The sequence below is a fragment of the Gekko japonicus genome, unplaced genomic scaffold (assembly GCF_001447785.1).
Source record: "Gekko japonicus isolate JY-2015 unplaced genomic scaffold, Gekko_japonicus_V1.1 scaffold578, whole genome shotgun sequence".
NCBI lineage: Eukaryota > Metazoa > Chordata > Lepidosauria > Squamata > Gekkonidae > Gekko > Gekko japonicus.
The window spans coordinates 88,278-115,683 of NW_015168668.1; the positions used below are offsets into that span (position 1 = coordinate 88,278).

Genomic DNA, 27,406 nt, shown 5'->3' on the forward strand with positions numbered 1-27,406 from the left:
TTGCTGACCAGCAGATTAGCAAGAGTGCGGAAGAACAGTGTAATGTAGCAGCAGTGAGTAATCACTGGCTAGAATTCGTGCAAGATGGTACTATCTGCTGTGTTGGAGATTTGCCAGAGGAAGGGGATTGGGAACAAGATAGCAGAAAGGGGGTAGAATTAAGATAAATTCACTGTAATTTTAGCATAATCATCTGTCAATAATGAAAAGAAGTGAGTAGGGAGGACTGTTTTAGGCCCAAGGTTCAAAGCTCATTCTTTGGTTTATCCCTATATCAGTTGGATACCAGGCCTATTGATAGTCACGCATACTCTTTGCATTTTGTTGCATTTGTGTAGCAATGAATTGTATTGGATTCTCATGAAGCATTTTTCGCTTGACCAAACACTTTGACCCCTCTCATTTTCATTAAATTGGAGGATCCCTGATTAGGTTTTTCCTCTTTTTCCCTCTGAGCACAGGACAGGACTATGCAAATCTGAGGAAGGGGCTGCCTTACTATTCTTTTCAAAAGAAATGAGATAATCTTTGTTTTCCAGTGACAATAGTAGCAACACTGGAAATTCTTTCTTACCTAATAAAAGTTGGTACTAGAAATCACCAAACTGTTTTGTAAATAAAATGCCTTAGACTGAATACAGTGGCTTTAAATTTTACTTAGAGCTCAAACAGAAACTTCACATTCATTTAACTGCTGACTGCCTCCTATTATGCATAAAAAACTGTTCCAGACACTGAAGCACATGGGGAATCTCTGGTCTACACTTCAGCCTTTCAGGCATATTTGGGGCCCTTGAACTGAAAAAAAATGAATAGTATATCCTGTGTAATATGCAAAATACATGCTGCAGGTTGAAGAACATCATAATGAAACACAGCGACAGCTCACCCAAGAACAGAATGCTAGAGCTCTGCAAAAGGGTATTTTGAATACCCATCTCTGGAGGCAAAAAGAATTGGAAGACGAATCAAAAAGAACATTCGCTAAAAGCTCAGAGGTACCAGTCATGTAAATAACTAAAAAGCACAGAATTGTTTGTTTATTGAATAGAGATATTTCTCTGCCAAGTGCTCTGAAACAGAGTGGCTGCATGATTTGTGTGGTAATTGTGTGTGTTGTGGCTACATCGCTGTTATACTGTAGCTTCCCTTAGCAAATACATAAAGTGCGTATGACAGATGTGCAACCTTAAACATTCATGTATGTGAATCAAGGAAGTATGGCCCAGTTTGGACTCAATTCATGTAATGGGTTTTAAGGATGTATACTGTTCATATTTTGAGGGTCAGGAAGATTGGTGCTACACATGTGGCTTTTTGCAGTTAAATCGATTGTTAGGCCCCACTTTAATTTGTGAATGCAGGGATGGACAAGCATGATGCCATCATCCCACTGCGCATAACTCTGTGGATAAGACTAGAGAAAATAAGTACAATTTAGCATGTTTTTAGATTTTAGCAGGGGCTTCTAGGCAAGACACTTGCTCTCTCAGACTTGCCTCCACTACCTATATGACTAAAAGGATAGCACTGACCTGTCTTACTATCATGTTAGCTCACAGAATACTTTAAGGTAGATCCAAGATCTGTAAGCAAAACCTAAGGTCAACTGCAAGAGCATTGAGCAGCATAGGAACAGATCCAGCACTGGGCAACCTGCCTGCTGCCCAATATCACCCCATTTCCCCAGCTCGCCCATGGAGTAGCAAACCCGGGGATCCCACATGGACACAAGCCACTGCATGGTTCATTTGCCACCTGGTGATGAGAGACAGCTGACAGCTCCTAAGCTGGGCATGCTGCTGTATGTTTCCACCCCCAAGACCCCCTAAGGGGTTCCCAAAATAAGGGAGATGGGCATCCAGGCACAGTGTCTCCCCCCCCCAGAGGATCTGGACAGAAGCCCAAACTACTACAAGAGCTGGACAAGCCACACTGCTCCTGCCAAACTCTTACAACCATAGCCAATAAACCAACCCATCATGAATGTCACTAAGCCAGATATCCATACTCCATTCTGAGAGGTAAATGCTATCAGCTCTGAAAAGGACCACCTGCATGAAGGTAATGTCCAGGTGGTAAATAATGAAGCCACCCTGTTCCACCACTAACTTTTCTCCCAGCAATGTCTACCCTGTCTGGGGAAATAGCACCACACCATTCACACTGCTTCAGAGTTCCAACCAGAGGAGTCGTGTGTTCAGAAGCCTGGAAATTAGTCCCCAATTCTACCACTATGGCAATGGCAGGATCAACTCCTTTTTGGCCTGGAAGATCTTTTTCACAAAGCTGAATGATGATTGCATCCAGGGAACCCAGGTAGAATACCTGGCGGGAGACCATTGATACGAGAGAGTCCCAGTGCATCACTCTGTGGCCCAGCCATGCAAACTGTATGCAGTCCTTGAGACCTAATGCGGAACCCCCTTTCAGAGGAAGCTGCATAGAAAATCCAGGACCCACACCATTCCTGGTTTGTTTTAGATGTGTACAAAATGATAAAGAGACTGGAACCCTCTATGGAAATGTCCCCCAGCTCGAGGGTGTACCTGGAGCTGTTGTGGCGTGAAGCTGAGAGCAATTTGCTGCTGCGGAAGTCCACCCCACCCCCAGGCCACCATAAATGCAGTGCAGAAAAGGGTAGCCTTGAACTCAGACCAGCAAATATCTGTGAAGTGCTCCAGGAACCCTATGAGGACTTGGAGGGTGATGGGTCTCCCGGCATCCAGGAGTGGAGGACCAGATGCCAAGGGAAAGCCTGAGGAAGATCACCGCAGGAGAAGCCCCACCACTGCTGCTGACCGGAGAAAAGAAGAACTCCACTGCAACCACTGATCTTCCAAGCTGAAAACAGTAGAGAGTGAAGCCTCTGCAAGGGGCAGACCAAACAGAAGCCTCCCTACTCCAGGTCCACCTGGAGCTTTGGCCAGCCCCCAGAGGAGCTGATTTGTTGGTGTCAACCTGCTGCAGGAGCCCACCCCGTAGTCTCCTCAGTGCCAGCATGGAGTTAGTGAAAAGCCTCCCTCAACTTGTTCCTGGCCCTGGGGCTGTTGCTTCTCTGTTATGTGCTTCACGTGTTGTAGGTGTGTTTTAAGATATATGTGGTTGCATGCAGTCAGCGTTTTCACAATCTCAACTAATTCCCCTCCTTTCTGTACCCCTTTGTCCCACATGACCATCAAGGTCCCCTGAACCCCAGCATGACACTTTTGGAGGTCAAAGGGGATCACATTCTCCTTTTTCCACCAGCTGAAACCCATGGTTGGAGCACAATATGAGCAATGTGTAGCATGTATACCTGGTAAAAATGTAGCCAATGACAGTGTTACCTTGAAAAATAAGTATATATTTGTACATATTATGATGCAGCTAGGATCAAAGTCTGTTCTGCCAGAATGTAACTTATTTCCGTGTTTGAGTATGAAGGGGGAAAGAAAAATCAAGTTAGAGTTGTTTGCTTTTTTTAATGCAGTTTCATTTACTTTGTTTTTCTGTACTCTGGATCATTCAGATGGCTGATCATCATGACCAAGAAAAGGATCTGTTATACAAAAATCAAATTGTCCAAGATGAACTTGCTGTATTAAGACTAGAGCTTGACCAGGTAAGAGTTCAGCATCGGGAAGAAGAAACCAGGTATTCAGAAGAAAACGAAGCTCTAAAAGAAAAAAACGAAGAACTTAAAAAAGAGTTGAAACTAAATGAAGAGGCTTTGACTCAAACAGTTCTTCAGTACAATGGACAAATAAACGTAACCAAAACAGAATGTGTCATGCTAAACTCTAAGTTAGAGCACATGAAAGAAGACAAAGAAAGACTGGAGGTGGAGCTTGATTCATTTCGTTCCCGTTTGAATTTCACCACTCAGGAACTAGAACGGACTAGTGCATCAAAGAATGATCTTGAACGAACACTGCAGCGAGAGCGTGATGACTGGGTTCATTTAAAAGACAAATGGAATCAAGATCTGTTTAATCTACAGGAGACCAACAAGAGCATGTCTCAGCTGTTGGGTAGAACTGAAAGCAAAGCGAATAGCCTAGAAAATGAACTGCATCATGTAACACACACACTCCGAGAAAAGAACTTACATATTGAAAGTATTCAAAGGGATCTAAGTCAAGCCCAGTGTCAAGTGAAGGAACTTGAAAATGCACGGCAAATGGAAAAGGATCAAATAAACAAATACGCGGTAAAACAGGAATCTTTGCAAGAACGATTGGCACAGCTCCAGAGTGAAAATCTTTTACTCCGTCAGCAACTTGAAGATTTTCAAAACCAGGGTATTATTAAAGAAAGAGTAGTGAGCAGTGTTCAAGATAGATTTAATGATATTTTTACTAAACTCAGAGCTGATAGTGAAAAGCAAGTACAAATGATAGAAGACAGGAATAAGGAGTTAACCGCAAAATGCAATAATTTAAGGGATCAAGTCTTTAAATATGAAACAGAAAAAGCAGAGAGAGAGGTAAGTATAATCCATCAACACTAATTTAAATGTTAAGATATACTGAGGGTATAATTCTCCAGTAACAACATCTAACAGAATGAATGCAGCTTGGGAGCAGTGTTTGGGCACAGAGGATTAGTCCATGTGGTATCATCTTCCAAATGAGCATTCACACATCTTGCCTTTAGAGGCTGAAGGAAATACTGTGTAGTGTACCATTTGATACTACTGTTTGTACTGCAGAAGGAAACCGATCAGATTAATTGTACACCGTATTTTAAGAACTGTAGCCTAAGTTAAAGATAAATGGCACGGGAAGCTTACTGTCTTCCTATTGGTAGTAAATGCTATGAACTGCCCACGTGTTTTTGGTTGATTTGTACAGGAAGTGAATCTAATGTCTAGTGGTCAGTAACAGTACTGTTAATTTAGCACCTTTTATAAATTAGCTTGACTATCAAAGAGCGCCTCCCTCCTGCCCAAGCTGGGCTGGAGACTTTCTTCAAGAGGCTGGCTAGCTAAAATTACAAAGAGTGTTAAAGGCACCTGTATACCTTTAATTTGGTAGGGCTACCACCAGTCCTTCTGGGTCCCTCCAGTCAAGAGCCAAACTACCAACCTTACCAGTATTAAAGGTTGACTCACAGCAGGAGACCTACAAGTTACTCTAAAGGTAGTACACCGCCAGTCTAGGCACCAGATTGTATTATTGCAGCAGTGGAGACAGAAACAGAGGTTGGTAAATAAAATATATTAAGTGCAAAGAGTATTATTATAATAAAAAGTGCAGAATTACTTAAAAGGTTACCGTGAGGAAAAACAATAAAACTAGAGATTAAGAAACTAGCTAAACACTTGTAGAACCTTGGTTCTCAAAAAGCAAGATGTTACCCATTCAATGTTCTGGGTCCAAAATGTACTCTGTCTCCAGAGTCCCAATGCCAGGCTGGTTGGCTTCAGCAGTCAGAGCTTCCAAGTTGGCCAGAAGTGAGCAAAGTGATGCTACGTGTCAGCTTTACATGCAAACACCATCATGTCCCCTGAATACATGTTAAGGTAGCTTATTTATCGTTTGAATCCCAACCGGTTGCTAGGCCTCTGCACCAATTAGGGTTCAAGCAATGTCTTCCAGATACAAGTAGGCCAATCAGGGAAAGGATGATTTCATTGTACGTAAGAACATAAGAAAAGCCAATGTTGGATCAGGCCAATGGCCCATCCAGTCCAACACTCTGTCACACAGTTGCCAAAAATACCAGGTGCCATCAGGAGGTCCACCAGTGGGGCCAGGACACTAAAAGCCCTCCCACTGTTGCCCCCCCCCCAAGCACCAAGAATACAGTGCATCACTTGCCCCAGACTGAGAGTTCCTATCTATACCTTGTGGCTAGCCACTGATGGACCTCTGCTCCATATGTTTATCTAATTCCCTCTTGAAGTCGTCCATGCTTGTAGCCACCATCATCACCTGTGGCAATAAATTCCATGTTAATCACTCTTTGGGTGAAGAAGTACTTCCTTCTATCTGTTCTAACCCTACTGCAATTTCATTGAATGCCTATGATTTCTTGTATTGTGAGAAAGGGAGAAAAGTAACCCTTTCTCTACTTGCTCTATCCCATGTATAATCTTATAAACCTCAATCATGTCACCCCTCAGTCGTCGTTTCTCCAAGCTAAAGAGCCCCAAGCGCTTTAACCTTTCTTCATAGGGAAAGTGTTTCAACCCTTTTATCATTCTAGTTGCCCTATTCTGCACTTTTCCCAATGCTGTAACATCCTTTTTGAGGTGTGGTGACCAGAACTGTACACAGTACTCCAAATGAGGTCACACCATTGACTTATACAGGGGCATTATGATACTGGCTGATTTGTTTTAAATTCCCTTCCTAATAATCCCAAGCATAGCGTTGGGTTTTGTGTTTTTTTTTTTGCAGTTGCACACTATCTCGACATTTTCATTGAGTTATCTACTACAAGATCTCTCTCTTGGTCAGTCTCTGCCAGTTCAGACCCCATCAACGTTTATTTTTAGTTAGGATTTTTGGCTCCAACATGCATCACTTTGCACTTGGCCACATTGAACCCCATTTGCCATGTTGACACCCACTCGCCCATCCTCAACAGATTCCTTTGGAGTGCCTCACAATCCTCCCTGGTTCTCACCACCCTGAACAACTTCGTGTCATCTGCAAATTTAGCCACTTCACTGCTTACTCCCAACTCTTAATCATTAATGAACAAGTTAAAAAGCATCAGTCCAAGTACTGAATCCTGCGGTACCCCACTGATACCACCCTCCACTGAGAAAATTGCCCATTTATACGCACTCTCCATTTCCTATTAATCAGCCAGTTTTTGATCCACAAAAGGACTTGTCCTTTTATCCCATGGCTATTGAGCTTACTTAGGAGCCTTTGATGAGGAACTTTATCAAGAGCTTTCTGGAAGTCAAGGTAAACAACATCTGTTGGGTCCCCTTTGTCCACATGTTTGTTCACTCCCTCAAAGAACACTAAGAGGTTAGTGAGACAAGATCTTCCCTTACAGATTGGGCTCTGGTCATGTCAGAAGAGCAGGTGATGTGATCTACAGCTTCACACCACCACCCCCTTCCCACAGGACTTAATTGCTTTGGAATGTTAATGAGAGAAGCCAAGGCCAGAGAGGGAACATGTTATCTTGCAGGTGCAAAGATATTTGCTTTCCCCAACATGTCTGTGTGAAACATAGGAGACTTAAGACAACAATTTTTACAAAGGCAGGTCACAGCCAGGCTGAACCAGACTTTTAAAGCAAACTCCATTTTGAGTGAACCAAAGTTCTTGAAATTGACAAACATATTTCTCTTTTAAATAACTGTAATCTAGAAAGGCACTTTTAATTGCTTCTGACCATTTTCATTAAAATGCTTCTGTTAGGGTGCACTAAGACAACTGCAGCAAGAGCTGGCAGATTCTCTTAAAAAGCAGTCCATGTCAGAAGCTGCACTTGAAGTTACAACCCGCTATCGTAATCACTTAGAGGAGGATAAACAGGAGCTTCAAAAGGAAATCGAAAGGATAAAATCTAAGGTAAATTATTACATTTATCTTCAGTCCTTTACTTAGTTCTACATATTTTTAAAGCCCTGCTTATTTGGGAACAAAATAATACAGTATATGAATGGAGTTCAAGCTAATGTAAATGGCAATGTATTTGGCCCCAATAGAATTTTGTGCAGGTTGAAACAGAGGTGATCCAAGAAACCTCTGTAAAAATGAGAGAGAAATGGAACTGGCTTTACGCCAGTCAGTGTTCCGTAGTGGAAGGTGTTTCAGATCTAATCTTTGTTGCCATTATTTTAGTGATGTAATAAATTACTTTCTTGAAGTAACCTTCTCTTACTACTCATCCACATTGTTCTTATTAGTTTGGTCTATGGGGTGAGGGGAGGGCAGAGGGCTTCTCAGTGCTAAAACCTGTTTGCCAGTAGATTCCCCCCCCCCTTCATTTGGTTCTTTGTTCATGCAGCTGCAAGAGTCAGAAGAACAATATATCCATTCCCAAAGGTGTATTCAGGATTTGAAGAGTGCTTTGGATGCTAAGGAAAGTGAAGTGAGTGTGGTGCCTCAGAAGTTACAAGACTTGCTGTTAGCATCATCAGGAGCAAATACTGCTGTAAAACATTTGGAAGAACATATACAAAGGTAAAAATTAACACAGTGTATTCAACTTGTATTTTTAGACAGAAGAATGGGGACTTACTATGTATCAATTAGGTATATGCAATTTGTAGAACGTTTATGGAACATTTCAAATAAGTCAATAAATGTTTACAAGTTAAAGTAGGGTTTTATTTTCTTTTAAGAGTTGAAATAGAAAATGCCAGATTGGAAGCTACAAACAAAGAGCAAACTAGCAGAATTGAGATACTTCAGAAAGATCTGCAGGAAAGTGCCTCTGTAAGTCAGTCATCTTACTGGTGGGTAAAGGGGGGGGGGACAATTCCCATTTATGACTGAGTCTCTTCTTAAGTCCTAAAATTTAAAAATTTTGTACTGCCTACTGAAGAGGTTGGGAACAGTAAACTGTCTTACAAACATTTGAATAACTATTAATATAACCTCTATCTTTTAAGGATTCTTTGACATTATAAAGTGATGGAATCCTTTTTTGTTAGCTATAATATAGTTTCTGATCAAAACTAACGAATGTATCTGCATGAAATCCAGATATTTTATTCCCTGTAGAGATTTCCCTGCATTAATTCTTAAGACCTTCACAGTTTTTAAATGAGTATTTTAATTTTTGGATATAGGTTCATAATCGTCTTGAGGAACTAATAACTGTCTTGCAAACAACAAAAAAACATTTAGAGGAACAACTAAACCGTCAGGTATAATAAATTCTTAATGTGCTAATAATTTGTGATTGGATACATTTGCATAATAATAGTGGGGGGGAGGTGTCCTAAGATTGTATACTGGAGATGTTTTTTTCTGTTTCTTTCCCTTGAACTGTACTAGAAGTATCTCTGGTAGGCTTTAGTCATTCTTTTTCAGCATTGGGAAATCCCATGCATGTCTCCATTTTTTTTTCCTGGGCTGAAAAATAAATTTAATTGGTTGTTGTTTTCAGAGCCACACAAGGAGACTTGGATGACATCCTCAAATTCTTTCATTTAGTTTGTGTAGCAGTGAGGGTTGTTTTTTCTTTCCTTTCTCATAAAGCTCTTTGACCAAAATTATGAGTGGCATTTGAAAGCCTCATCTGGAAGGACAGTACGCAAGTACAAAAACAAGCTATAAGTGTGTAAGCTGCATTTGATGTACCCAAATAACAGGAAACAAGAATCTTAAGCTCTTTGCATCACTGTACTTTTATTATATCTGCATTATAAATTAACAAGTGGGGGACCTGCAAGAACTTACAGGAGGCATCTCATTTCCCCTCACCTACTATTTGCTCCTTCCCTTCCCTGAAAACCCCATCACCTCTCTTCTTTTCCTGTTTCCTTCTCTCCTTCCCACCCACCAAACATCATAGCTTTGTCTGTTCTCCCTCCTTCCCTTCCCTGGCCTTTGCCCTGGAAAACTATGGCCCAGTTGGGCAGTGGGGAACTCAGTTTCCCCATATCCCCTTCCCGCACACCATTTCCTTTTTTCCTTCAACTGGCAGCCTTCATATCTTCACCTTTCCTTGCTTTCTTCACTTTTTCCTACCCACTGACCAACCAACCTAGCTACCTTTTATCTTTCTCCCATCTTCAACTACATCTGTTGTTTATTTACCTTTCTCCACAACTTACATCATTCTCACCTCCAATATATACTCCCAACAACACTGTTAGGTAGGTTATGCTGAGAATGTGTAACTGGTCCAAGATCACCCAATGAGCTTGCATGGCAGACTGGTGATCTGTGTCTCCCAGATCCTAGTCTGAAACCCTAACAACTGCACCACACTGGCTTCCATAAGGTGACTACTGTTGAACAGTAGCAAGCAGCCAGGCCTGGGTGAGTCATGCACATAGCAAGTAGCAAGTTGCCTGTGTTACCACCATTGGCCTGCCTTGTTGTTGGGGGAAATTACCTATGAGGCAGAGGAGGCCAGAGGGATACCAGGGACTGCACACCTGTGTATACTAAGGTCCGGTCCAGTAGGAAGACTCCAGATTTGAAGAGTGAATCAAATAGTTTTTATTGAAGAATTTCCCTAATGACAAGCACACTAAGCATTCAAGAAAGAGCACACAGTGCAGAACTAAGAAAACGTAACTGATAATAGTGAACGGTAGGGTCAGTTATGGGGGTTATAGTCCCTGTCCAGATGTGCAGAGGTCCATGGGGAAGAGATTATGGCCCAAACAAAGTTTGGGAGTGAATTGCCAGTTGGTGTCCGGGCAGACACACAGTCGAGGCCATATGCTTTGGTGGATATAGACATGGGAAAACAATGCACACCAATAGGAGGCCTTGAGGGGCTTGTCTCAAGTAAAGGCAAAAGATTTCCTGGACCAATAATGGGTCCAAGGGGGTGTGACACCAGGAAGAGTAAAACCTAGGTGTGACCAATGAAGTCCCAGAGGGGCAGAGTCTGGATGCACAATAGCATTGATGAAATTAATGCCCATTGGCTGAATGGGTTTGATGACCCCTGATGGTCCCGCCAAGGCAGGTTGAATAGGTTCCCAGGTTTAGACAAAAGGTGGGAAATGGGTCCCTGATTGGTGTCAGGAAGGATTGCTGATGAAACTAATGTTTAATTAGTTTTATCTTGGTATCTTGAGGGATGGGGCAGGAAGGACAGTTGTTTTAGACAAAAGAGTTTTCGCATAGGCATAGGAGTCAAACAAAACGGGCTACATGCAGGTTTGGAGAGAGAAGGGCTGTTCGCCAGGTGACCACTGAATAACTTTAGAAATGTAGATACTGTACCTGGTGGAACTCACTATTGTTTCATATGCATACCTTTGCTGGGTGGAGGGGGAAGACTGGAGATTACTTCAAGAGCTGCCTTGTGTATCCTGAAATGGAAACCCTTTTGCAAAGTGTTGGCTATCTCTGTGGCTCAGGCTAAGAGTGTCTTCCTTGGCCTGACTTTGTGGGTCTCTGGTTCAGGTCAGAAGTAGGGTACCCCATTGTTGGGGCTACCTGAGAGTAAGGCAGCACCTCTGGGCTACACCTGGTGATTGCTGCCAGGCCTGACCCGAATCAATCTTCCCTCAAAAGCCAGAAGGGCCCTGCCTTTTAAGACAGAAAGCAAGGCTTGAAGGGCTGGCAATACAAGTGTGGTTGCCTATCAGTGGCAAAGGAGAATGAGAAGAAGGAGAAGAGGGAAAAGAAAAGGAGGAGGAGGAGATGGATTTATACCTCGCCCTTCACTCAGAGTCTCAGTGCGGTTTACAATCTCCTTCCCTTCCTCTCTTCACAACAGATACCCTGTGAGGTAGGCAGGGCTCAGAGAGCTCTGAGAGAACTGTGACTGACCCAAGGTCACCCTGCTGTCTGCATGTGGAGGAGTGGGGAATCAAATCTGATTCTCCAGATTAGAGTCCACCACTCTTAACCACTACACCAACCTGGCATAAGGGCATTTGTTTCTTAAAATCACAGGCTTCTTTCTGTTCAGGTTTAACTCCCCATGCCGTACACCAACAGCCTTTTATCACTCCGAAGGTTTTTAATCCCTCCCGCTATGTATTTTTTGTTTTATATTTTTCTACAAACTTGGGGCTTTTCTCAGGTTTGTAGAAAGATCTGTTTTGTCTGTTCATGGTTCCAATCTCTGGAGTTAAGTATCCATAGAGAGTTGAGAATTAGATATATTGATCAGGTTCAAAAAATTACATTTTAAGAAATGTTTATTCTCCATAGCTTTTTCCTCCATGGGCAAAAACGTTCAAGAAGTACAACCTTGCCTTGTGAAACAGCTTCTTTTGCTATGGTTTTTGAAGCCTTATCCTTAACCTCTCAAACTATATCAGTCTCTTCTGCTTGCTCAGAAATCTGCTCCTAAAGCAAGGAGATATGGCTTACTGTTTAGTAGTCTTGATAGTCTTCCACTTGTATCATATAAAAGTTTGTATTAACTCTTTAGTTACATGTCTTAAAAAGGATCAAGACAATTTTTTCCATCTACTACAGACCAACTAAACATGGCACATGTTCATGAGCATACATTACCACATTGATTTGTGCTCCTTAATCATATTCTCTGCCAAGAGGTTGCAGTCTTCTCCAGAAGACAGAAATTTCACCTATTGATTTGTCCAGAGTTCTCAACCAAAAATGGCAGAAATTAAAAAGGGAGTAAGGAGTTTCACCTAAATGTAATTAAATGATGGAAAGTTTAAATATGATGCACAATAACCAGTGATGAATGATAACACTAATTTGCCAAGCCAGGCTGTTCATTTTTCTTCCTGTGGAGAATCAGAATTTGTTTCATACACTTGGCAATCATGTCATAAGTTTTTTCTTACATTAGAGCTTTATTACAGGTTTACAGTTTTAACAGGCAATGTAATAATAAATCCTAATTTTCCCTCTCTCTCACTGTTTGCAGCCTTAATCCCATAATAGATAAAAAGAAAGAGAGGCATTGGAGAGAAAGAGAGGGATAGAGGGGAAGGGAAAGACAGGTGAAACACGGAACATAAGTATTAGGGATGGGCATGAACCAGGAAAATGGAGGTTAATTTTGGTTCATGGTAGGTTCATGGTTTGTGGGCTACACGAAACTTCACAGACCTTCCCGTTTACCGAACGTGTTCATTTTGTGATGTGGTAGAATGCCCCCCCAGCAGGCTAGGGATGCCAAACATGCAGTGAATCTCTAGCTGACTCTCCTCTACCTGCCCTTTAAGTTTACTAAGGATTGGAGAGGAGCAGGTTGCAGCATGGCGAGACAATGTGCTTTTATGCGCACCGGCTTCTTTTGATCTTTAAAGGGGCTCTGGCTCGACCGAGACCCCTCTACCTCTCCAGAGATGGGGGAGTAGTGCAAGAGGCTTGATCTGAGACCCCCATGCAGCAGCTGCACACTGGGTGAGACCATAGGATCGCCTCCAACGCAAAGACCGAAGAGAACGCCCATGGCTATGGGCTGCTAGCTGTTGCTTCCTGTGACTGGGGGGGGGGGTTTAGAAACCCAGCTGAAGAAAGCCGACTACATCACTGTGAGTAAAACTTTATTGCTACAGTCAAAGGAGAGACTCTTTAATCTGCATACTATCTGCCCCTTACAATCTTAAGGGTTATTAAAGAACAGAGTCAGGAGGTTCCCCCCCCCCATCTCTAGTAAAGGCGGCCGGCTAAGAAAAAACACCTGGCATGACTTTGCTTTTAACTTTGGGCAGCTCTTGAGAAGGAAACTTTGCCAAACTTTATGAATAATCGAGTTGTATGGTACCTGACTGTTGTTATTAACTTTAAAGACCCTTTGCAACACTCTCAATTTTTTCCCCTATTTGGGGTGGAGTGTAGACCATCCAGGGCACTCAGTACAAATTTTTGGGTCATAAAAACTGGAATGGGACTGAGCATCCTTTGTATGTCAACATATTGTAAGGACAATTGGAAGAGCCTTCTGTGACTTATTTGATCTGCTATTATTGGATCTATCCTAAGCGTTGTTTCACCAGATTATAATTTCTCTTTCTCTCCATTAATTGTCTCTGAGGCTGTTTTTTTTTATAAGTGGACTGACTATACGTGTGACCTTGAAACACATTCCTGTGGCTGCATTAGGCTTAGATGGCAACAGATATCAGAGCTGTTATTATTTTCAATTTACAGAGCAACTTGTTCCAAAACACTATTCTTGGCAGAATCAACAAAGGAGTACATTTAAAAGAAATCTTTTATAGGGCTTTTTTTGTTTCCTTTGCCTCTCTTTCTCTTTTCACCTCCTCCTATTTTGAGATTACTGGAAGGTCTATAGGAGAACTGCATTTCCCTTTGGATTTTTGGATAGAAAACCTATAATATCAACTTCATGGAAATGGCAGGAACTGGTAGACCACCGAGAATGCCACTAAGTTCACTAGTTACAACAAAGTCAGTGGCCTCAACCCTACAACTTTCCCAAGGCAAAAAATTGCAGGCTCTAATTCAAGAAACCATCAAAGGTTCAATTGCAGAAGCAGTTGACCCTATTAAAGAAGCCATGAAGGAAGTCACACAGCAATTTGCTCCTTGAAGACACTGGCTACAGCCATCACTTTACAAAGACATGCCTGGCTCAAGGCTACCTCCCTCCAGGCAGATATCAAAACCAAGATCAAAGATCTCCCCTTTGATGGGGAAGGTCCCTTCCATGCTTCCACAGATTAGACTCTAACAACAGTGGGCAATGGCAGAAAATGGGCCAGAAACCTTGGAATATTGCGACCCTCCATACAATGAAATAAGTCCAAACAATAGAAGCCGAAGTACCAAAAACGTCAACACTCACCTCACTCATGAGACCTGGAAGAGGAAACCATTACCACCTAAGCAGGGCTACCAATCCAAGACAAAGACACCATCTACTAAAAGGCCCTTCCAGCCACCTAAACCGCCTCTTTGACTTTTCCAGACAAGTTGCTCTCCTTCCCCCACCTCTCGCTACACCACCTGTGTGCACCAGACTTCATCCCTATGTGTCAGCTTGGAACTCCATCACCACGAATACCTGGGTCCTCACCATCATTTGGGTGAAGTATGCCATAAAGTTTGACTCTCTCCCACCCACCCCACATTTTGTCCTGCTTTCTCCTGGAAGAAGTGAACAGCCTCCTCAACAAGGGAGCTATCACACACCACCAGTGGTTCTATTCCAGATATTTTTTAGTCCCAAAGCAGAATGGAGGCAAAAGGCCCATAATGAACCTAAAAGATCTGACCCGCTTCATCAAGCATCTTAAATTTTGCACGATTACGTTGCAAACTATTCTTCCTCTGATCCCTGTGAATGCTCGGATGGCATCAGTAGAACTTCAAAACACCTATTTTCACGTGACAATCTGCCCCCAGCACTGGTGGTTCCTGCGCTTCGCACTGGGTCACTCCAACTACCAGTACAGAATGCTTCCCTTCGGACTGTCCACTGTACTCTGTGTCTTTACCAAATGTATGGCTGTGGTGGCAGCGGCCCTGAGGCAATGAGGGAGACCTACATCAATGACTGGTTACTGGTCGCACAGTCTCATTGACAACTACTGACTGATATCCACATCCACATCTATCTGCTGGCATGCCTGGGCCTTTGTGTAAATTGCAGCAAGTCATCTCTGCAACCCACTCAGGTCCTACAGTTCATTGGAGCCAGGCTTCACACCACCGACAAACAAGCTTACCTTCCTGCAGACAGGGCTTCTGTCGTGCAGACCATGGCGAAGCCTGTCCTAACAAGGCCTCTCCAGTCTGTGAATGCCATCCAGCGACTTCTGGGACTTATATGGCCTCCACCACATTCGTGGTCCCATTTGCATGTTTCTGGATGTGGCCTCTCTAGACATGGCTTCTTTGCCACTTCAAGCTCCATTGCCAACTCCTTTCTGACTTACTTGATTCTGGTCTTCAAGACCTTCAGTCATCCAGTTTGGTGTAGAGGTTAGGAGCACAAACTCTAATCTGGGAGAACTGGGTTTGATTCCCCACTCCTCCACATGCAGCTGCTGGAGTAACCTTGGAGTGACTTCTCTCAGAGCTGTTCTCTCAAAAGCAGTTCTCGAAAGAACTCTTTCAGCCCCACCTGCCTCACAGGGTGTCTGTTGTGGGAAGGGGAAGGAGATTGTAAGCTGCTCTGAGGCTCCTTCAGGTAGTGAAGGGCAGGGTATAAATCCAATCTCTTCTTCATCATCATCTAGGAGTCAATGCCTTCACCACCACGGAGAATACCAAATATCACAGTTTCTTCAGCAGGGGGTGACCATGAAACTGATGATTCAGGGATGCCTTCCTCCATGATTGGACAGGCACATTTTTCTACCTATTCCCCCCATACCCACTCATTCTGCGAGTCCTTCAGAAGATTGTTAATGATCGGACTTCCTGCATCTTGATTACCCCCCGGTGGCCCAGGCAACCCTGATTTCCACATCGTCTTTGTCTTTCAAACAACAGGTACCTGCCTCTTCCTCCAGCCCCAAACCTGTTATCACAGCAGTGAGGCAGGGTTCTCCATCATGACCCCAGGTTCTTCAAATTAACAGAAGGGTGTATAAACCCTTAAATTTCCCCCCCAGACATTCGAGAAGGGCTGCTGAATGCCAGGAAGCCCTCTACTTGAAGGACCTACCAGGCTAAATGGAAATGTTTTGTGATTTATGCAGCCTCGAAGCTGAACAATCCTAAGAGTGCACCCCTCCCAGAGGTTCTTGTGTTCCTGGTTTCCCTGCAGAAGTTGGGTTTTCATCTGGCTGCCATATCAGCTAACCACAATCTTGTGGATGGTAGTACATTATTTTCTTACAGAGTCACCAAGTCCTTCCTGAAAGGAATGCTCTGTCTCCGTTCTCCTCAAACACCCTTGGTCCCAGACTGGAGTCTGTCACTAGTGCTAGCAAAACTCATGGGCAAGACCTTCAAGCCACTGGCAACCATTGATCTTCGTCTGTTAACCTGGAAAATGGTTTTCCTGGTGGCAGTGACTTCTGCCAAGAGGGTGAGCAAATTTTGTGCATTTAGGGTGGACCCTTCTTAAACTGTTTTTCATAAGGACAGGATGGTGTTACGCCCGGACTCTTTGTTTTTACCTAAAGTCGTCCCTTTCATTTGTCCCAAACTATTGCCATATTCCCAGACTCTGCTGATAATGGCCAGTGAGCCCTACATTCATTGGATGTCAGAAGCGCCTTGTCATTTTACATTTATTTATTTATTCAACTTCTATTTCACCCTCTCCGCAAGTGGGCTCAGGGTGGATTACAGCAAAACCAAGCTGTTCCAGAAGGACACATATCTTTTTGTGACTTGTGGCAAACCCAGTAAGGGTCAAAAGGTCTCTACACACAGATTGGCCAAGTGGGTCACTTTTATCATCTCACTGTGTTACAAGTTAGCAAGACTCAACCAGGGTGGTGTTGACCTCCGCAGCCTTCTTTTAAGGTGTTTCCCTTGATGACATCTGTGTGGCAGCTACATGGTCCTCTTCATTGACCTTTGTGTTGCACTACACTTTGGACATCAAGGCTTGCCAGGACACCTCCTTCAGTCAGACGGTGCTGAGGTCCATTTTTCACTGACACTCTTCCTCAGAACACCTCTCAGGTAGGTCTATAACAGTTAAAGGGTTTTTATTATTTTCTCTTTATGCCAGCTGCCAGCACCCTACATCCTGTTTTCTGTCTAGTTCGCTAATCACCCAAGTGTGAGACTGCACAGAGACCACAAAGAAGGTAAACTTCTAATGATCTTTGAGTGGTCATCTGTGCAGTCACACACACCTGCCCAGCCTTCCCCACTGTTGGCAGCTCTCTGTCACTTACCTTTAGTTGATGGAACTTACCGCCGGCAGTTCAAAGGAACTGACTGGGAGGTGGCTTTCTCCTCAGCTCCAGGCATGTGCAGTTGATGCCTGCTCCCCAGAGCAGGGGAGAAAGTGTGCCAAAATGCCTATGGCTAGCTATAGAACTTTCCGAGGTCGGGATCATGCGCAAGCACCCAACCCAAGTGTGTGACTGCACAAATGACCACTCGAAGATCATCAGTTACAGCTAAGCAACCTGTTTTTACAGGTAAACGCAACCGTGTTTTCTTACCACCAAGTTTCTGGTGATTCCTAGATTCTGGGTAGCTCTAGGAATTGCCAGGAACTAGACAGTAAGAACTTCCTGTTAACTAGAAAAGACCTTGTTTTTCTTTATTTTTCTTGTCCCACTGCTTCCAGTGGTGGCAGGCAACAGGGCCTGGTGGCAGGGGATCCTCCACCATGGGGGGTGGGCAGTCCTATTCACTCCCAAGATCATTCTTCTGTTCTCCTCCTTGGTAAAGCCATCTGGGACAGCTAAATTTGCAAAACAAAGGTATGTCATTTAAAATTAGAAGAAATTAGAATGTATATTGAACCCTGAAACCACAATTTGAAGTGGATATAAATCTCTACTGCCATGACTACGTTTGCCCAAATTGGACATTGTTGAAACTATGTTTATTGTAAACCATTGCAGAGGGAGTGCATCAGGCTATGAGAAGGAGGAAGAATGGGGACGTGTAAGCAAGCTCGCACAATAGCTCCCAGTTGCAAAACCATGGCTTGGTGACCAATTCTGTGAAGTCTAAATTGGGTGTATGGTTCAGTACAATGTTTGCCTGACTAGTTTAAACATACATTCTGTAACATTTCTCCATCAAGAGCACTGTGCTTGTTTTCTAGGTCCAGAAACAAACTATGCTATCAGTAACTGCCCAGGATACTTACAGCATGTGGGAAGAAGAACTGAAGTCAAGATCAAAACTTGGAGCTCGCCTTTCTGAGCTTGATAGAGAGAAGACGGAGTTACTAGCTCAAGTAAGTCCAGTGAGCATACAGATGGTAGGAAAAAATGTAAGCTGTTCCAAGTACTTAATTTCTCCCCACCAGTAAAAGAATTAGATGCATCCCATAAAATAAACTCAGTTCATGTTGTATCTAGGGCTGCCAAGTCTGGGTTGGAAAATTCATGGAGATTTGGAGTGCAGCCTGGGGAGGGATCTCAGAGGGGTATAATGTCACAGAGTCCACCCTCCAAAGCAGCCCTTTTTCTCCATGGGAATTGATTTCTGTAGTCTGGGGATCAGTTGTAGTTCTGGGAGATTTCCAGGCTCCACTGCTTCCATCAGACTTTGAAATGAGTTAAGTTTCTAGCCTATAAAAATGTTAGTAGCCTGCATACTGATACATAAAAGGTAAAGGTTCCCTTGCTCGAAAGCCAGTCGAATCCGACTCTAGGGTTGCGGTGCTCATCTACGTTTCAAAGCCGAAGAGCCAGCGCTGTCTGAAGTCGTTTTCTGTAGTCATGTGGCCGGCATGACTAAACACCAAAGCACACGGAACGCTGTTACCTTCCCACTGAAGTGGTACCTATTTATCTACTTGCAATTTCTTGCTTTCAAACTGCTAGGTTGGCAGGATCTGGAACTAGAGACGGGAGCTCACTCCGTCATGCGGCACACTCGGGTCTCGAACTGCTGAACTACCAACCTTCCACAGCCTGCAGTTCAGCGTCTTAACCATTTGAGCCACCGCAGCTCCTATACTGATACATACTGAAATTTTAAATACCGTTTCTATTTACTGTCACAAGCCTTGGAAAATGCAGTTTACAATCCCAAAGTGTAATAAGAATTAAAATTTTAAAAGAAATCCCAGAGGTTAAAAATATATTTGAGGATCTTCTAAAGATAGTCCATTAACTATGGAGATCCAGGTCACAAATATTTTCCATCTACGCCAAGCTCTGCAATTAGCCCCTTTCCTGTCACGCCCTGACATAGCCACTGTAATCCATGCAACAGTCACCTCCAGGCTAGAATACCGTAACTCACTCTACGTTGGCCTGTCCATGAGACTGACCCAGAAGCTTTGGCTGGTCCAGAATGTGGCGGTGCCAGACCTGACGGGAATGCCACGGACAGCATATATGCGACCTGTGCTGCTCCAGCTACACTCTCCCAGTTGAATACCAAGTCAGGTTCAAGGTTTTGGTGTTGACTTTTAAGGCCTTGAGCAGTCTGGGACCTGTGTATCATTGGGACCGCTCCTCTGGTATGTCCCCGGGAGAGCACTATGCTCTGCTGAGACTGGTGGTCCCTGGCCCTAAAAATATCCAGCTGTCCTTGACCAGAGCCAGGGTTTTTTTGGCTCTGACCTGGTGAAATTCTCTGCATAATACCACCAGGGCATTGTGGGATTTAATGCAATTCCACAGGGCTCATAAGGCAGACATATTCCACCAGGCTTTTGGTTGAAGACAGCAAAGGTTCCATCATAGCCAGCACCTTCTTCCTCTTCTTTTTTCATTCCGCCATTCTCGCTTTGGCCCTCTCCTTACCTGCCTGTGAGACAGCAACGCAGTCCAGAGTAGGGTGACAAAGGAATGTTTGACACCGAGATGATGTAGCTGATTTTCAGTTTTTACTTTTAATTTTGTTTTTAATGGTTGCACATCACCTAAAGCGTGATATTGTAGGGAATAGGCAAAAGTGAAGAAAGAGAGAGAGAGGGTAGCTCTTGCTAAAGACAAAGGTCATACACAGACCATAGCAGTCTGCTGACTTTGCCTTATCTTAATTTACTTTATTGAAACATGTGTCTGCACAAAAAGGATGCAAGAACCGGAGCTTTTTGCAAAGCAGGCGGCTTCTGATGTGAAAGTATTGATAATAATAACTGAGAGAAGTTTAGTCACCACTGACCTAAGCTGTTCAATGTATGGAACCCAGACCTCTACTAGGTACAGTGCTGCATATCAAAGCCCCTGAGTCATCACATGGTTGCCAGGGGCTGATTTCTACTCGCCAGTGGTGACTAGGCAGCCTATTACTTTAATAGGCTTATTCATTCATTTGTTCAATTTATATCCCACCCTCCCCGCCAAAGCAGGCTCAGGGCGGCTTACGTAAAAGGTTAAAACAGATAAATAACAACTATAAAACACTCATAAAATAACCATAAGACGATCCAAGTATCGTAAAGTGCTATTAACAGGTCTAATACTAATAGCAGTACTTACAGATGGCGGCAACAATCATGATGGAATGTTCAAGTGGTCTGTATTGATTGTCAGCTCATCTTGGTCTATTTACTGGGGGGCACCGGCTGTAGATGGTAAGCCGAGGAACAGGGCTCTGTCACTTTTCAGTTGTTTGATGTGGCTCCTTGATTGAAGGCCTGGTGGAAGAGTTCCATCTTGCAGGTCCTGTGGAACTGTAAAAGGTCCCGCAGAGCCCTGATTTCTTCTGGGAGCTCATTCCACCAGTACGGAGTCACCACTGAAAAGGCCCGGTCCCCAATTATGGCCAGCCTGGTGTCTTTGGGACCTGGGAGGGCCAGTCTCTCTGGGGAACATGTGGGGAAAGGCGGTCCCTCAGGTATGTAGGCCCCTGACCATAAAGGGCTTTAAAGGTGAGAACCAGAACCTTGAAATGAATTCAGTATGCTATCGGCAGCTAGTGCAGTGCTTTCAGCACAGGCTGGATGTGCTCCCACATAGGGAGGGCCATCAAAAGCCTGGCTGCAGTGTTTTACACTAGCTGTAGCTTCCGGATTTGGGACAAGGGTAGCCCCATGTAAAGAGCATTACAGTAGTCCAATCTCGAGGTGACCAGCATATGGATCACTGTTGCCAAGTCGTTGTATTCGAGAAAGGGAACCAACTGCCTAATCAGCCAAAGATGGTAAAAGAGCACTCCTAACCTCCGGCACTGGCACCAACGGCACCCCATCGAAAGTTGGGAGTGGGATCCCTAACCTTGGGCCACCTCGGCTCAGGCACAAGACCTCCGTCTTTGTTGGATTCAATTTAAATCAGCTCAGTCTGAGCCATCCAGCCACAGCTTGTAACGCCTGGTCCAGATCTTCCAGTTTAGAGTCAGACTGGCCACCCAACAGCAGATAGAGCTGGGTGTCATCCACATACTGGTGACATCCCAGCCCATGCCTCCGGGCAATCTCGGCAAGGGGGCACATATAGATGAATAGCATCAAGGAAAGCACCGCCCCTTGGGGCACTCCATAAGTCAGTGAATGCCTTCGGGATAGCTGTTGCCCTAGCGCCACCCTTTGTCCCCGACCCTGAAGGAAGGAAGTAAGCCATTGCAAGGCAGACCCATGGACTCCAGTGTTGGCGAGGTGGTGGATCAGTAACTGATGGTCAACTGTGTCGAATGCTGCCGGACAGATGCAACAGCACTGCTGATCCGCCCAATCCAGATGCCTCCAGAGGTCTTCCATGAGGGCGACCAGTGCGATCTCCGTCCCGTGGCCTGGGCAAAACCAAGAATATAATGTTCTACTATCATAACTACATTCCTGTGTGCAGATTTGGAAAAACAGTATGCATATTTGTCAAGTTATATGTATGTTTAATATTCCACAAATTAATATGCTAAATGCACCTTAACAAAATTGTAATACACAATTTTTAACATTTCTTTACATTGATTGTTACCACAATGAATTAATAATAATATATTTCAGACTTTAATCTTTGAGTTCTTTACATTTATGATTAACAAGATGACTTAATATTTTTAAAATAAATATCTTGCCTAAAGTGACATGATAATTTTTAATTTGACCTTTTGAAAAGTTTATACTTTGAACATATTTAGTTTTAGCTTCCATACAATAAACTTTCTCAGAAAAATTAAAATATAGAATTACAGCAGCTTACTTACATAGTCAGATGGTGTCAGTACTCTTAGGGGTTACTCTGATGTTTTTCAGTGATGGTAATTTGGAAAACATGGACACAGCTAGGAAGTTCTGCTGTAGAAGAATTTCTTCATTTTAGTTCTTTGCATAATGTTCATAGACTTCCTGTGAGATACTTTCTGCATGTGGAAAGGGGTACATCCAATCCAATAGATTGGATCATACCGTTCTACTAGCAGGGGAGTATGTGACTCCAGCACTGGAGAAAAGGATGACCATTAGAGAAAAAGAGATCTAGGATCCAAATCGTAGGAGTTTTTTATGTAACAGTGATGGGGTATGTGAATTTTTGTTGGGTTGCCTAAATATTACGTACTTATTCTTGGTTTTTTAACAGTTTAACAATGAGAAGAAGAAAGTGAAAAAACTAGCAGAGTTAAAACGGTCACTGGAAATTCGGCTAGGTCAAGAAATGAAGAGAAACAGTGAATTACATAAAGAATGCAATGGGTAAGTAGACTTCAGTTGTTCAGAAAGTAATAAAGAAGTAGATGCTTTGGTTTATAGAACTTCTACTTGAAATGTATCATTGCAAATTACCATTCATAGATAAATATACAAGAGAGTCTGGTTTCTAGCCTACTTTCCTTTCAATGCACTGCATACCCTCTAGATAATATGTACAACCCTCTTTCCCCATTTTCCTTGACTTTTTCTTTTGAAAACATATGTAAACATCATATCTAATGTCTGAGAGCTGGCCCTATGTGGATCAAAACAAATCTGCAAAATGGAGTTAGTTCCAACTACAGTTTAGGGCTCAGCTTTACAGAAACATTGCATCTGTTAAAAAAATAGGAATTAACAAACTCTTAGAGCTGTTACTGAACATGTTCAGGCATCTCTCTCACACACAATTTCTGGAGCTTGGCTGGCATTCTGCGTTGTTGCAGCATCCCAAAATGGTGCATGACACTGCAGCAGTGGCTGCAAACACCAGGAGGAGATGAGGGGGGAAAGGAAGTGGAGTTGGAGCCAGTATATATATGCTGAGATAAGAACAGAGCCATTGCAGGGGTGAGGAGCAAAGCCAGACCCAGCAGAATAAGTAAAAGGTAGAGAAGGAATTAAATTTCCATCCTTTTTCAGTACAATCCTAATACTTTCCTGGGAGTAAACCCTATTAAATAGACTTTAGTGGTAGTCTGAGTAGACCAGCTTAGGATAGCATTGTTAGAGTCCTTGCAAGGCCCCCTATCATAATAAATAAAGATAATCTCAGAATCTATGTGGTCAAGGAGTGGAATAGGGACTGTGTGTCTGGGTAGGCAGTGCCCAAAGATACTTAGCCTCCAGAGTAGCTGTAAGTAGCATGAGTGAAAAGATGAAGGCAGCCCCACAGTGATGGGAAATGAGGGGCAGCTACTGTTTCCCATCATCTATTACACTGCTGCTGCTGTCACTGCCAAAGATGATGCTCACTTCAGCCAGTGAAATTAACATGCATTTCATTAGTGGATTTCCTGTACTGTGCCAGAATTTACTCTATTTGAGTCTGTGATGATTCTGAAACTGGGTATTAAGCAAAGAACACACTGAAGCCACCCTACTTTACAATTTTCATACAACAAAGTTCTTTTACATTCTCCAACAAAGAATGTCCCGATGGGTGAACGTTAAAAAATCTTCATAGAACACTTTCAGAAACGAAAACAAAACTTACTTGGGTTTTTTTTCCCTGTTAATTTTTTGATGGATTTCAAACAAACAAACAACCTTTATTGGCATAACAACCGAATTATAACAGGGAAGAAACAGTCTGAACAGTCAAAGCCCTGTCTGCTTTTTTTTTTAATTATTGACTACATAAACAAAGACATACATACAAACAAACATACTACACTACTTCTAAACATAAAACGGGGGTATAGTTTGTTTACATATTGCTTATTGCGTCTTTTCTAATACATATAGTTTCTACCTTATACTAAAAAAAAGATTGTTTTGCAACAGTAAGGAATTTTAGTCTCTTCATGTCTTCTCCTCTTATTCTTAGTTGTCCATTGTTTTGCTTAAGTAAGGATATAATGTTTATGCCATTCATAAAACCTTTGCCAAGTATTTTCAAATGAATCTTCTGAGTGGTCTTTCAAGGTTAACGTAAGCTTGTCCATGTATGCCGCTTCAAAAATTTTATTAATAAATTCCTCCTTACTTGCCACCTCTTGGCATCTCCAATATTTAGCATATAATATTATGGCTGAAGTAGTTATATAAATCAAAAGGTAAGAATCATCTCTTTTAAAGGTATCAGGGAAAATGTTCAATAAGTATACTTCAGGAGTAAAGGGTACATTACATTTCAGAATCTGTTGAGTCAAAGCATGTATCCCTGCCCAGTATTTTTTGACTCTATCACATAACCACCACATGTGGTAAAATGACCCCGTTTTATTCTCACATTTCCAGCACATCTAACTTTTCAGACGTTATATACCATCTGTGAAACATCTTGTATATATTTTCTTTATATGCAATAGATTTTGTAATCTTAATATTTTTTTCCAAAGTTTATTCCACTGTTCAAGTTGTATATTATGACCAACATTTTGTGCCCATAAAACCATCACATTTTAACAGTTTCATCAAACATTTTATAATCAAGCAGTAAATCATACATTTTCTTTATAAAATTCTGATCACCTGCCATCATTAACTTATCTATTTCAAGCCATTCCTCATTGAAACCAATCGTTTTATCTTTAGAATACTTTGATTCAATCTGTACTTTTTGCCACCAATTCAGTTCTTTAGGCAGCTTTAAATTACCTTTTGCATCCAGCAAATCAGCATATCTCATCTCTAGTTTTTCTTCTGACAATTTAGGATTTGTGAATGCTTCTAAGGTGCAACCAGCTTCAGGATCTTACCATAGAATTGCTTTTTGATTGGTTTCCAGACTTTTAATAAGGCTGCCCTTAACCGATGTTGTTTGAAATATTTATGTGAATCTGTCTTCCCATACCATAGAAATGCATGCCATCCTAATTGCATATCATGCCCTTAAGGCCCTGTCTGCTGATACATTGCTCGTTTCCTAACTTCAAGGTATACAAATTTGGCCACAGTTTCAATCACAATTTGGTTCCAAGTAGATAATAAAAAAATAATTTGCTCTCTCAACAAGGGATCAATAAATGTGGAACTGATGGATTTCAATATTTATCCTGCAGAATTAAGAAGCTCTTAAGGACAACTAAAAAGAAACTGAAAGAATATGAGAGTGAGGAGAACTCATCTCAAACTACCTTTCAGGGAGAAATGAAGACCAGATACTCAGTAATAGACATAGAAGTTGGAAAGCTAAAAACAAAGGTAATATTCTATATAATTATTTCCTTTTATGAAATGAACATAATACAGCTAATAAAAATGTATCCCCCTCCCCCAAGATCAAAAAATCAGGACAAGGTTAAGGCTTATGTTTCTGCAAACTCTTGAGCTTTGTAGGAAAATATGAACATTTTTTTAAAGTTTATGGGCTTACCCTCCTTCAACAGTAACAGCAACATCTGTGTATGCAGTAGTGTTATACAGGAAGAAAAAATCAGGTGATAGCAACAAAAAATGGCAGCTATTAGTGGAAAGACGTCAGTAGGCTGGTAATAGGAGTAGAGAGAGGGAGTGAAAGGGTGGTGAAGAGGAGAATGCAGAGTGCAAAATGTGGGAAAAATCAGAAAGAATGCAAAAAAAAGTAGTTTGGGGAGGGAAACAGATGAAGAGAGAGGACTAGAATGGCGAGAGGGGACGCCTTGGGGGTTGTGGGGTGGAAGGACAGCTGGTAAGGAGCAGGAGAGCAGGTGGTGATAAGCAGTGGGGAAGGGAAAAGATCAGGTGGGCATCAGAAGTTGTAGGTATGTGGGGCTATCTTTCAGTATACTCCTGCAGTGCAGGGGGTTGGACTAGATGACCTGCAAGGTCCCGTCTAACTCTAACATTCTATGATGCTATGATCTGAGCTGATGGGAAAGGAGGAGGAAACAGGTGCCTATAAAGCTGTAAAATTGGAGCTGTTAATGTGTGTTGTTTAATCAATAATTATTATATGAAAAAGACAGGGAGGGTGAGTCACCAAGGGGCTGAAATGGAGCAGAGGGAAGGTAGGTGTGCATACTGGAGCAAGAGGGTGGTGGCAGGAGCCAGTGGAGGAATTAATGGGATTTCCTCTCCCATGTAAGTTTTCATGCCTCCCCTCCTGTATATTTACTTACTCATTTTAGTACAGCCACACAGCAAATATACTTTCCTATTAAGATGCTTCTCAAATTGAAAACAATTATGCTATAAAAAAGTTTGTTTAAAATGTGTTTTCTGCTATCTCAAGCCTTAATGTCTCTAAAAGTGTAACCAGGTCTGCAATAAATAGTTAATTGGGGCAAATAGCATAGTCCACAACATCAGTGTACAAATATTTAACCTTTATCTGATTTACTTGATTCTAACAAATTCCCTGTTTTGAGATCACAAGTATTTGTTTCATTCAGATAGAAGAACTTTCTCACCAACTGGAGGTTGAGTCAACTAGGTGTACCCAGTTAGAATCTACAAATCATGATCTACAAGAACAGTTGTCTTCTGTAAAGATACTCCATAAGGATTATGACAAACTGGAGAAAAGCAAACTGCAGCTAGAAAATGAGGTCGCTAATCTCAAACGTCATGTACAGAGTAATATGATGGACTTCAACCAAAGAGAACAGTACAAGAGAGAAGTTGAAGAGCAAGCTAGGCAAGAAATCAGACAAAAACTGGAAGAAGTCAATTTGTTTTTGCAGGTAATCTCTCCTTATATATAATTGAATAGTGGGTGCCAAAGTTCTAAAATGCACTCCTTTAGTGTATGGACGCTTGAACTGTCAGTCAGAAGACGCTGGCTGGGTTGACTGGCTGCTTTGTGCAGTCCCACCCAGCGTTTCAAGGACTTTTGCATATGGAAGCTGATTGGACTTCACTGCATTCCACACCTCAAACTCACCCCCCTCCCCGCAAGGCAGTTGGAATGTCAGTTGCATATGGAACCTTCAAGGTCTTTTGCATATGGAAGCTGGACTTCACTCCATTCCACACCTCATAC

At 42.5% G+C, this 27,406-nt stretch overlaps 1 protein-coding gene across 1 annotated transcript in view; it reads left to right on the plus strand.

Annotated features, from left to right (window-relative positions):
- LOC107113910 (ankyrin repeat domain-containing protein 26-like) overlaps nucleotides 1–27,406 on the plus strand; it is a 108,467-nt gene that overhangs the window by 72,568 nt on the left and 8,493 nt on the right. The window contains exons 28-37 of the mRNA XM_015415313.1: nucleotides 852–998; nucleotides 3,512–4,468; nucleotides 7,371–7,523; nucleotides 7,963–8,138; nucleotides 8,300–8,393; nucleotides 8,750–8,827; nucleotides 18,292–18,426; nucleotides 22,670–22,782; nucleotides 25,506–25,647; nucleotides 26,817–27,107. Coding sequence (XP_015270799.1) covers nucleotides 852–998; nucleotides 3,512–4,468; nucleotides 7,371–7,523; nucleotides 7,963–8,138; nucleotides 8,300–8,393; nucleotides 8,750–8,827; nucleotides 18,292–18,426; nucleotides 22,670–22,782; nucleotides 25,506–25,647; nucleotides 26,817–27,107 — 2,286 coding nt within the window. The remainder of the gene's footprint in view (nucleotides 1–851; nucleotides 999–3,511; nucleotides 4,469–7,370; nucleotides 7,524–7,962; nucleotides 8,139–8,299; nucleotides 8,394–8,749; nucleotides 8,828–18,291; nucleotides 18,427–22,669; nucleotides 22,783–25,505; nucleotides 25,648–26,816; nucleotides 27,108–27,406) is intronic.